Raw genomic sequence first — 12,337 nt, forward strand, 5'->3', positions numbered from 1 at the left:
CACCTCCAGGACTAACATGCATACCATTCCTTCAGAGCACAGGCACTGTACTTTCCACCTCCAGGATTAACATGCACACCATTCCTGCACTGTACTTTCCACCTCCAGGATTAACATGCACACTATTCCTGCAGAGTGCAGGCACTGCACTTTCCACCTCTAGGACTGTAACATGCACTCCCAACCTTCAGAGTGCAGGTACGGCACTTTCAACCTCCACAATTCAACTTTGACTAAACTCATATAAGTACTGTAAAGCTGCTTTAACAACAAAATTTGAATATTTTTAGCTTACAGTATTTTCCTGCATGTGAGTCTTGCCTTTTTTCCCCACAGTCTTAGAAAATCAGTCTGTGCCTTATATGTTCAAGATAAGGGTTTAGGATAGGCTTTGGGTTACATTTAGTAAAAGTAAGAGGCTAATCAGCCCTTGAATATGATTACTGATTTACTATCACGATATTTCTGCCGTGCACCTTGTATGCTGGAAAATATGGTAAGTGTCACTGCAACTGACTCAAAAATTAGCTTACACCTAAGATCATGTAAAGATAATATGCTGGTCTCAAGTAATAAACAGAGCAGATAATGCACTGTACTCACAATATGAGGCGCTGCTTGAATTCCAACTGATCTCTTGATTCTTATCGGTGCTACATACTGCCCTTTCCGAGAAGCGTGTTCAGTAGACAGTCGATTGGTTACCTTTCTTAAGTCTTCAATCTATAACACAACAAAAAGTTGTTTTACTGTAGGCATGCACAAATATAAATGAAATACAGTATCACTTCAAATTTTAACTGGAAAAAAAGATTAATTTTGAGTATAGCAAGACCTCAAATTAACAGATTACGGAAATTAGGGACAAAAAAAAAAAAATGGACAAAATTGAAAAAAGTCCATAATTTCAGATTCTGTTATTACTGATAGTATCTTCTGTATAATCAGACCAATTCCGATGATTCTGACATATGTCCCACACTGCACCTGGGAGCCATATACAGGACCTATTTTCATTGCTCCTCGAGCCACAGGCTTCCTACGCCAATTTATTGTCTATGCTCACTTGTGCATACGCTCATCATTCAATTGGCAATTTTCAAGTGAGGGTGCCAAGGAAAAACGTGTGGCTCTCACTGTTAAGCAGAAACTTAACTAATAAAGATGGTCGAGTCTGGCATTTCACTGGCATGGGTATGTGCAGAATAAGAAACAGTGTCTGATAGCTGTAGAAGCAAGGACAGTCTTACAGACTATCCTCTTAAATTTAGGGTAGATACTAGCCATGAAGATTCAATATTCATCTAGCCATGAAGGTTCAAAATTCATTCATAACAAAAAACAAACAAACAAAAATTTATTTCTTTGTGTAGTCACCAAAAGCAAATATGAAAATGACCCATGATAAAGCCCATCTGTGTCTTCTCAGTCATTTACATTTTCATTACTACAGCTTCTCTGACTCATCATGTCACTTTATGCCTCATCTCTCCAACATGAAAAAGTAATTAAAATTACCATAACATACAAGCTATAAAATTACTATACAGTACAGTAGTACTGTATAGTATTGTACTGTATAGTTTGTAACCTGTAGTATTACAGTACAGTAATGTACTGTAATACTACAGGTTACAAACTCATATTCTTAGTGCCTGGTAGACTTCCGAGTCTGCAGATCAAGTCCACCAATTCAGAACTTTGTCCATTTATGTTATGATCATGAAAAATTAATTTCATAACTCAGAATGTACAGACAATCCATAATACTGTACACTCCCCTCCTCCCATTAGTCCTTAACTAAAGGGTTCACTGCACACCATGTACATTCAATCTAAAAAGTATCCCAACAGTTATCTAACAAAATTTAAAAAGGAAAAAGACTTACACTTGCTGATCACATTCCCTGAGCTACTAATGGACCTAATCAAAGACAAGAGCAAAAGAAGATACAATTCATTATGATCTTGTTTGATCAATTACATGGAAAATTGTCAATCTCTCACCTCTTTATGAAACTGAGCAGTCTTCTTGCGATTACTTTCAAGTGTAGTTTCTAGTTTTTCACACAGTTGCTTCATTCTTCCCAACTCGCACTGATACAGTGTCTTCTCGCTGAACTGCCGCAAAATCATGTTCTCCAACTCCTATTGATATAAAAATGTGTTACAGTGTTATTACATTCATGGAGTGGAGAGCTCTAAATGTGTAGGAGTCATACAGCACCCGAGGAAAATAGGAAGAAATTAGGTTCGAGCTAAGAAATGGAAGATCAGATCCAATTCCTTGGATAAAGAACCCATCACTGGCATCAAAGAACTTCCCTTGGAGGGATAAAAATGCATTAATAATTTAAATGAAGTCTTAATAAACACTGCACATTAATTGTACAAATCAGACCAAAACATCATCCCAAGTTTCATTCTCCAGTGTGTGGGTTTATTTGCGTATTGTTCCGGTCACGGTATTGTGCCTTTGTATTCTTTCTGTATATTAGTCAATAATCAGAGACACTCTGATAAGTATACCAAAACAGATTTATAAAATATGTTTACATGCACCATCAAAAGGTATAATTTAACTATTTTAAACTATGTGACAGACAGATATTCCAGATTCTTAGTAACCCATGTTCTTTATCTCACTATATCACAAGAGAAAAACTGACTGGAATTATTGGGGTTCAGTTATTCTACTTCCAACATTATCCAGGGATCTTGTTCAATCTGGCACTTTAAGAGATAATGTAAAGGATGTGCAAACCCAAGGCTGAAAATCTGGTGCCCCCCTTCCTTACCCGAAAAGGCCGGATAATCTGTAATTTACTGCTGTTCTAAAATTATCAAAAGATTTCATATGCAGAAGTAAAAAGCTCTAGTATATGCTTATGCTTTATTGGTAAATTTCACGAAGAGCCTTTTGCTATATATGCATGGTAACAAGTTAAAAACTAGCAACACAAAAACTAGGTAAATAAAATAGGAAAAGTACCACACTAAAAATGGTTTCACATGAATACTACAGTAAAAGATCATGAAAGGTTACCATCAAATGAATAAAGACAATTCTGATAACACTGAAGATGTGGCAACACGAGCGCACCTCTGCTCTTATAACTATAAAATAAATAAGCTGTTCTTTAATGAATCATTGTAAACAAGACTTGCATCATAGTAAAGATATGGAAGGATGACCCATGAGATATGCATCAACTAAAGGAGTGATATGCTTTTAGAACAGAATTACTGTACTGCCCTGTCATCATGAACATAACAGTAGGATAACTACTGCAGTTCAGTCAACACTATTAGATGCAAGATGAACTCACTTGAACAAAATTTAATTTTGGTACTAAACTAGAAATTCTCTCCTGAATCAAGGCAGATAGGCAACAAAATTTTTGCCTAAAGAGGGAGAAATGAAAATAGTAAAGGGACTACCAGCCTTAAGTGGCATTATACAGGGGTCAAAGTTGGGTACCTCTCAATTTATAAGAGCGACTTCCAGTATGAAGGAACAGTGACACTGATAAATTTACTCAAGATAAAAATAAACCAACAAATAATTTCTTGAAAAAATACAAGTGCATATAGGAAGAGATTTTGGTATTTCCCTACTAACATTATTACTATATTATATATACAGGGTGTTTCAGAACGATGGACCCAATTTCAAAGCAAACTGCTTTGACACTGGGTCCGTCTTTTTAAAACACCCTGTATAAACGTGGGTTGCTCATTAGTCAGTGACCCAGTAAGTGACAATAATAGAAAAGATGGAAAGAAACAGTTAGCAATCTGCAGTGATCACATGACATATGGTTGACAGCATGCATGATAGGCAAGCAGAAGCAAATGATAGAACAAGCAACAGCAGATGGTAGTCAAGAGCAGGTACAACAGACTGACACTGGCACAAAAGGTAGGACATGAGAAATGAACACCCTGAAGCAGTTTAAACAGCACATACATGAAGGCACTTGTTAACCACTGCTGTGGGATTAGGATGGAAAGATAGCCTGAATACTGCACCTATATTTATCCTAGCAGGAGCTAATTATGCCTGGGGATTGCAGAATAACTGCATGAATTTTATGGCAGTTGTGTCTGACAAATGCTGGCACTAAACAACTGGACACTAAAACAGCACAGTGTACAGATAACCACAAGCCTCCAAGATCCTGAGGAACCTTTTTGAAGAAGCTGCACTGCTATCAATCCATGATGGATACTCTAGTGATAATATGGCACTTGCCACATACAAAATGAGATGACCAATCTGAATAAGACTGGACCTGGAAGATATGATGACAAACAGCAGACACTGATTCTTCTGTAGTTCAAGGAGTTCTACTCTGGGCTAGAAAAACAGCAGCAACACTAAATCCAAGGAACTTGGTAACAAGTTACAAGAACTGTTACAAGAACCAGTGGAAATGTCATTGTAGACAAAGAAGTTGAAAGACATTCAAGAGGTTGGGCACATCTCAGAGAGCAATAGAGGACTGCAGGTCACAAGACAGTGCTTGGCATACAACCACAAAGATCAGCCACAGAGTATGTATTAGCAGGCAGTCAGGGAATCTAGCTAGTTGATAAGCTGAAAGTGAACTGCTCATGTGTGGCTGAAATTAGCTATATGGTAATTAAAGGCACTCCACTAACCAATATAATGGTAGATAAGTGTTTGGAAGACATTATGTAGTCATCATCCAGGGCATGATGCAGTTCACAAGCCCTGCATGAAAGAACTAAATGCTAGTCCTCTCATTAGGGCTAAGGAAATCCCATCCTCTATGGTGTAGTGTTTCTGAGACTAAGTCACAAGAAGCTGACACACCTGTGAGAAGAGAGGGACAATAGCTCTAATAAAATCCCTAGATCATCCTCAGGTTAAAATGTGATCCTTCTCAGTAGTGAATCTAATGCACTAGAAACAAAAATGGAAAGCATTAATGCTGAGTGCCTGGATCAGTTCCAGAAGGAAATTTTAATCCCTGCAATGCTAGATCAGTAATATAAGGCAACAGAGACTGACAGAAAGTGACTGATCATCCCCAGGAAGTGGTGATGTACTCTGCACAATGAAGGCCATGAAACAGATAGGTCAGGACAAAACCAACTGAAGAAGGATTTACCATCTTGAATATTACAGACTTTTTTATAAGCTATCTGAAAAATTAACTGATTTGTTTATGTACTAAAATACAGCTTTCACTGATATATTTTTGAATGTAACCTGACGAGTGCAGATGTCTGAAGACAGAATGGGGTTACAAAAGTTATAAATGGAAGGGTGGAAGAGGTGGGGTGCTTAAAATAGTTTGGCCCTTAAGAAAGAATGGAGCAAAGTGGGTGAGTGAAGGAAGTGATAAAGGCTTGAAAATCCAGTATGCATGTAGTACATATTAGAATTACAATACTTAAAAATACTCAATCTGAAAGTCTTGTATTATCAGTGCCTTCACAGAGAAATAAAAACAAATTTAATAAATTAATATAAAATAATCAAATAATGTCTCATGCATTGCATAACCAAGTTTTTCCAATAAAAATAAAAATATATGTAAGGTAAAACTTATGTAATACCATGGAAAATAAATTTTACTAATTTTTATTCATTGTTTTATCATGCATCTTTATTACTAAGTGGCCTCAGAAGTAAAGTGCTGGGCCTCACTAGGCCTATGAGAGGGCCTGAGCACAATTAGGTAAATATTATTATCAGTAGTTGTATGGTTTGTTTGCAATTGTGTCATTACAATTTCGTGAGTCACATTTACTATTAGTAACAGCAGCAGCACCACCAACCACCATTAATACCACTACCATCTTCAGAACCACCACCACCATTAGCACCATCACCATCATTAGCACCACAACCATCATTAGCATCACCAGCACCTTCACCACATCCCCCCACTAGCACCTCCACAAAGAGGACCACCACCAAAATTAGCAGCACACAACCACCAGCATTATCATTAGTAATACTGGCAACAATATTATTATCAGCAGCAGTGGCAGCAGCATTAGCACCAGCAGAACTAGCAGCAGTACAAGCTGCAGCAGCAGCAGTGCCTGTTGCAGCAGTACAAACATCAGCAGCAGCAGCAGCAACACAGTAGCACTAGCAGCAACAGCAGCCCTAGCAGCAGCAGCAGCAGCAGCACTAGCAGCACTAGCAGCAACAGCAGCACTAGCAGCAACAGCAGCACTAGCAGCAACAGCAGCACTAGCAGTACTAGCACTAGTAAAATTTGTGAAGAAGTGCTTTGAAAGCAAATTTCTTAAAAGTCTTGTGAACAGGATTTGTATCTTTTGCCTTATATGCAATGACACTTATTTTTCAGGTCTGCTTACCAGAACAAGTTTTATCATTTTTTTTTTTAACACTGCCCATATCCCACTGAGGCAGGGTGAAAAAAAAATCTTCGCCATCACTCACTCAATCACTAAATTACTTAGCAACAACACAATACTTGTGTTGTTGCTAAGTAACACCACAACAAATATTTTATTGCTAAATTACTTTGCGAAAACACAATATTTGCATTGTCGCTAAGTAATTTAGAGCAGATGGGAGTCTCTCTAACATACAGACTGACACTGTTATGTTGTTAATTATATTTCTGGGTTACTATGATGGCTACACACGACACTATGGTATAAGCCTCTGAGGAGGCCGCCTACACAATCAAATTTATTGGTTTTGCCTCCTGGAAAACCACTCTGTATATACAAGGCTTTCCTTTAAAAAAGTCAGCAAATAGTATATATATTTTTTTTAAGAAAACAAAAGAATAATTCTTAAGGAAACAATACAAAAGTGATAGGAAATGCATTCATTGTAACAGAGGAGTGTTTGGCAAGTGCAAAAATGGAAACCCAGGAAAGAAACTATTAACCAGAGACAAATAGTTTGACAGAAAGACACAAGTAAGAGGGATGGATGCACTAACAAACATTTGACCACTACTGTAATACAAGAAGCACAATACTTACCCTCCGTGGCAGCCTCTGTAGTCTTCTTATAATTTGCTTGTTTTCTTTATCTACTACCGGTATTGCTACCATTCTCTCTTTATTATAAGCGTTTCTCAATTCTTTCTCTTTGGAAATAGATATGAGCACTTCCCGCAGTTTAGTGGCAGGTGGTAAAACATGAACATCTTTAGTCTGTCCCGAATTTACGATGGATTTGGCCACTGGATTAACTGAAGTGACCGCATCACTGTTCCCATCCCCACTAGATATACCACTATTTCCATTTCCTGTCACAACATTATTATTACCGTTTCTAATTTCATTTAACGTTACATCATCCTTATTTTCTTGTCCGTCAGCATCCCCCAATTTCTTTGACACTTGATCCAGGTGCTGATTAAAATCCTTAACGGTCATACTAAGATCTCTCTGAAAAAGAAGGAAAAATGTAAAAATTTCTTACCATTAAGTGTGTTACGTCATGCCAGTACCAGTACTGTTCTGCTCTGAGTCATGCCAGTACCAATACTGTTCTGCTCTGAGATCAACTTTCCCGAGCCACTATTTTCCACTTATGTTCATGTGAACATTTTGCATGATAGCTCTGTATAATAATAAGATTTTTTATAGTTCCCAAAATCTGCATATTAAACATTATTGCAAAAATTACATTCACTAAAGTGATTACAGATAAGCAATCACATAATATACTACAGCAGATAAAGCACATGGACACTAAACACAACCACATCACAACCAGTAAATTTTTAATTGTGTACATATATCACAGGATAAAAAATCTAATGAAGAGAAAGATGGTATTATGTTACCAAAGAAACAAGTGGAAACAATAAACAGTACAATTTTAGTGACAAGATATAAGACAATAATGAAAAATCAGGGTAATGGAACAAGGAAATAGGGAAATGACAATGAGAGATGATTGTCAGACACCCCAGAGCAGCAAGTGCCACTATCTCTCATTATCCTCACTAAGCAGCAGGCTAGAGAACTTTTCATTTAGTATTTCCAGGAAAAGGCCAACTACAAAAGGGGGTATAATACATCATTCAACATACATACGATATACATATATGTACACAGAGACAGACAGACAAGACAGACACACACACACAGACAGACAGACAAGACAGACACACACACACACACAGACAGACAGACAAGACAGACACACACACACACAGACAGACAGACAAGACAGACACACACACAGACAGACAGACAGACAGACTGAAGCCAGGGTCCCTCACATAGTTCTACTCATGAACAGAGGAAATGTTTTAGTGCCAAGAATGTCTACATTATTTATTTTGCACTCTATTTTTAATTTTTTTTTTCTAATTTTGTATACAACTGGCCAAAGTTTCAACTTCTGTGCACTTTATAGGGTAGTTTTAATAGAATCTGGCTGAAAACAGCAATGTAATTGACTTAAAATAGTGCTCAAATTCAGTGGAATTGCCAATGCATAAATTGCGTCTGGACCCCTAACTTTGCACCTGCGTAATTCTGTAATTTTCCCATCAAATTTCGTACTTTTAGTGCCAGTACCTTCAGAACAAGATTCTCTTCAATTTCAAAAGACTTTTTTTTTTTTTGTTTAGACAGTAATGGTTAGAATAACATTGACTGTACTCACGTTAGGATACTGATACATACAATGATACAGGATGAAGACACAAAAGCAAACTAACCACAAAGACAAAATCTAAGAAAGAATAAACAAAGCATAAAAAAAAGGCAAAAAAAAAAAAAAATGAAGTGATATTTGATCATCACTTTATTTGTATTAGTCCCTTTTATATTGTCTCCTTTATTTTAGCTTAAAAAAAAAAAAAAACTACCTTAGCTCATTATTTTACATTTGTTAAATAATTCAGGTGCTATTTTTTAGCTTAAGACTATTTACTTTGTTTTATACTTAATTCTAACTATAGATTCACTACAAATCTTATGATTACAAACATTGATCCTGATACCAACCTCTTATTTAATGACTTAAAATGTTACTGTAATTACTACACTGCAGAACAATCAAAGGCACTTCTCAGTGCCAACAACAACATAACTATCTTTAACTACAATATCAGATCTTTACGCAAGCATTACGATGACCTCATAGCATTACTAAATTCCTTACATGCCAATATGTCCATCATTACACTAACTGAAACCTGGCTAAAGCCTGATAGTACAGATGTCTATGCCATTCCTGGTTACACAGCCATACACAACTGTAGGCCAGACCAACAAGGGGGTGGCACAGCCATATACTACTCAGACCAACTAGAATGTATCACTAATACTTGCACAAGGGATGAACATGGGGAATATATAATAGCCAAATTCAAATCCAAATACCTACAAAAACCTCTCACATTGATAAACATCTACAGAGTTCCACAGTCAAACATTAGCCAATTTAGTCAAAACCTAGGAAGTATGATAACTGATGCACGCATGAACAAAGATCACTTACTACTCTCAGGTGACTTCAATATAAATCTCCTGCAAGACCAGGACCCACACGTTACTGAATTCACAAACACAATGAGTAACTGTATGTTGCTACCAACAGTAACAAAACCTACAAGAGTTACAGAGACTAGTGTTTCCCTACTTGACCACATCTGGACCAACACCATATCCCCTTTAAAATCAGGCATAATTACAGATAATACCACAGACCACTACCCTACTTTCCTCATAACAACTCTTGGTAAACTACCCCAAGACACTACTAAAGTCACCTTCAGACTTCACAATGAGGCAGCCATTAATAACTTCACAACAGCAGTAGCAAACATTGACTGGCACACTGAGCTAGAAATCTATACAGATATTGACGAATGTATTAATAATTTTCTAAAAAAGACCCAATACCTCTATAACAAGCACTGCCCTAAAAAACTAAACAGACTCTATAACAAGCACTGCCCTAAAAAACTAAACAGATGACAGCTAAGAGACTGAACAGTCCCTGGCTAACACCCAGCATTCTCAAATCCATAAATACAAAACACCAATATGAAAAACAGTACAGAATGGGTCACATAACCAGAGACCAAACAAAACGTTACTCGTCAATCCTAACCAGCCTGATAAGAAGGGCAAAAAAATTGTATTATGAGAACAGATTATCCAACTTACGAGGTGATATAAAAAAGACCTGGAAAACCCTATCAGAAATTCTGGGAACAAAAAAGATATCACGAAATAGCGAAATAAAATTAGCAAAATCAGATGAACCCCAACTCCCACCAACAGAAACAGCAAACAGACTCAATGATTCCTTCTCCACTATAGGACAAAACCTTGCCAATAAAATCCCAAGCTCAGATACCCCACCAAATGACTACCTCACCGGCAACTACCCGAACACACTGTTCCTAGCTCCGACTAACCCATACGAAGTCTCCCTTATTATCAACGCACTAAAAAACAAGGCAGGAGATTTAAATACCTTACCACCCTTTATATACAAAAAAGTGTCACAAGTGCTATCACCAATCATTGCAACATTCTTTAACAAATCCATTGAATCCTCCACCTTCCCTACAGTTCTCAAAATAGCAAGGGTCACCCCGATCCACAAAGGAGGAGACCAAACAGAGTTGAATAACTATAGGCCAATATCCAACTTACACCCTCTCTCAAAAATCTTCGAAAAATTAATTCATAAACGAATCTACTCCTACCTTATCTCCCAAAACATACTCAACCCCTGCCAATTTGGATTCAAGCCTAATAAAAATACTAATGATGCTATTATACACATGCTAGAACATATATACACTGCAATAGAGAAAAAAGAAGTCCCACTGGGGATCTTCATTGACTTACGTAAAGCTTTTGATACAGTTGACCATGACTTGCTCCACATAAAATTGTCACACTATGGTATAAGAGGGCACTCCCTCAACTACCTCAAGTCATACCTCAGCAACAGAAGCCAATATGTATACGCAAATGGGGCAAACTCTTCTGCACAACCAATTACAGTTGGTGTCCCACAGGGAAATGTCCTTGGCCCTCTTCTCTTTCTCCTATACATAAATGACCTACCAAATGCTTCGCAATTACTCAAACCCACACTATTTGCAGATGACACTACATACGTCTTCTCCCACCCGAGCCCAGTCACGCTAGCCAATACTGTAAATACCGAATTACAGAAAATATCTACCTGGATGAGGACTAACAAACTTACACTAAACATTGACAAAACCTACTTCATTCAGTTTGGTAACAGAGCTACAGATGTCCCTCTTAACATAATGATAAACGGATCACCTATCACAAAGCTAACAGAGGGAAAATTCTTAGGAATCCACCTTGATAATAGACTCAAATTTCATGCACATATACAACAAATTTCTAAGAAAATTTCCAAGACTGTAGGCATACTATCGAAGATACGGTACTATGCTCCACAGTCAGCCCTCCTGGCCCTATATCACTCTCTTATTTACCCCTATCTCACCTATGGAATTTGTGCATAGGGCTCAACAACAATTAACCATCTCAGACCACTAATTACCCAACAAAAGGCTGCAGTTAGAATGATAACAAATTCTCACTACAGGCAGCACACTCCACCAATATTCAATACACTAAACCTACTCACCATACAAAACATCCATACTTATTACTGCACCTATTACATACATAGAACACTCAACTCTGATATTAACCCTCCCCTCAAACATCTCCTTGCCAACCTCAACAGAACACATGACCATAACACAAGGCACAGATCACTCTTTGATGTTCCTCGTGTCCATCTCACACTATGCAAAAACTCAATGCACATAAAAGGCCCTAAAATCTGGAATTCATTACCTGTAAATATAAAAGAAACACTACCTGTTTATAAATTCAAGTCTCTTCTCTAAGATCACTTACTCACCCAAAACCAAATAAATACTGAATAACTGAACCTTATAAATTGTATATCTTAAATGTTTCTCACAATTATATCACATAAATGTTAAACCTAAAACCCAATCTAACTTTATTATTTTTTAAATACACTACCTAACAGAATACTCCATACGACTGAATGTACAACAATGCATGCAACCATATGACCTGTCTTTGTAATACTCACTTGTGCTTTATAGTAATCTGTTTACATTGTTTTATCACTGACTTCATCATTGCTTAGTTAATCTTAAGTTAATTTTAAGCCAGCCCGTAATGCTATGCATAGTATAAGTGGCTTTGGCATGCTGCTCTTATCTGTATTTTTTTGTACCTCTGTATGTGTGCTCAAATTGTTAATAAATAAATAAATAAATAAATAAAAATTAATACTAGGGCAAGGCTT

General features: G+C 37.1%; 1 protein-coding gene across 9 annotated transcripts in view; it reads right to left on the reverse strand.

The window, feature by feature from the left end:
* LOC128698541 (activating transcription factor 7-interacting protein 1) overlaps window positions 1–12,337 on the reverse strand; it is a 109,017-nt gene that overhangs the window by 18,947 nt on the left and 77,733 nt on the right. For 8 of the 9 annotated variants that reach the window (XM_053790812.2, XM_053790814.2, XM_053790813.2 and 5 more), the window contains exons 3-5: window positions 7,006–7,416; window positions 2,008–2,148; window positions 604–723 (exon numbers count right to left, since the gene is read on the reverse strand). In XM_053790812.2, coding sequence (XP_053646787.1) covers window positions 604–723; window positions 2,008–2,148; window positions 7,006–7,416 — 672 coding nt within the window. The remainder of the gene's footprint in view (window positions 1–603; window positions 724–2,007; window positions 2,149–7,005; window positions 7,417–12,337) is intronic. The other variant, XM_053790819.2, reaches the window with a different exon arrangement.

Source organism: Cherax quadricarinatus, chromosome 88 (genome assembly GCF_038502225.1).
Source record: "Cherax quadricarinatus isolate ZL_2023a chromosome 88, ASM3850222v1, whole genome shotgun sequence".
Taxonomy (NCBI): Eukaryota; Metazoa; Arthropoda; class Malacostraca; order Decapoda; family Parastacidae; genus Cherax; species Cherax quadricarinatus.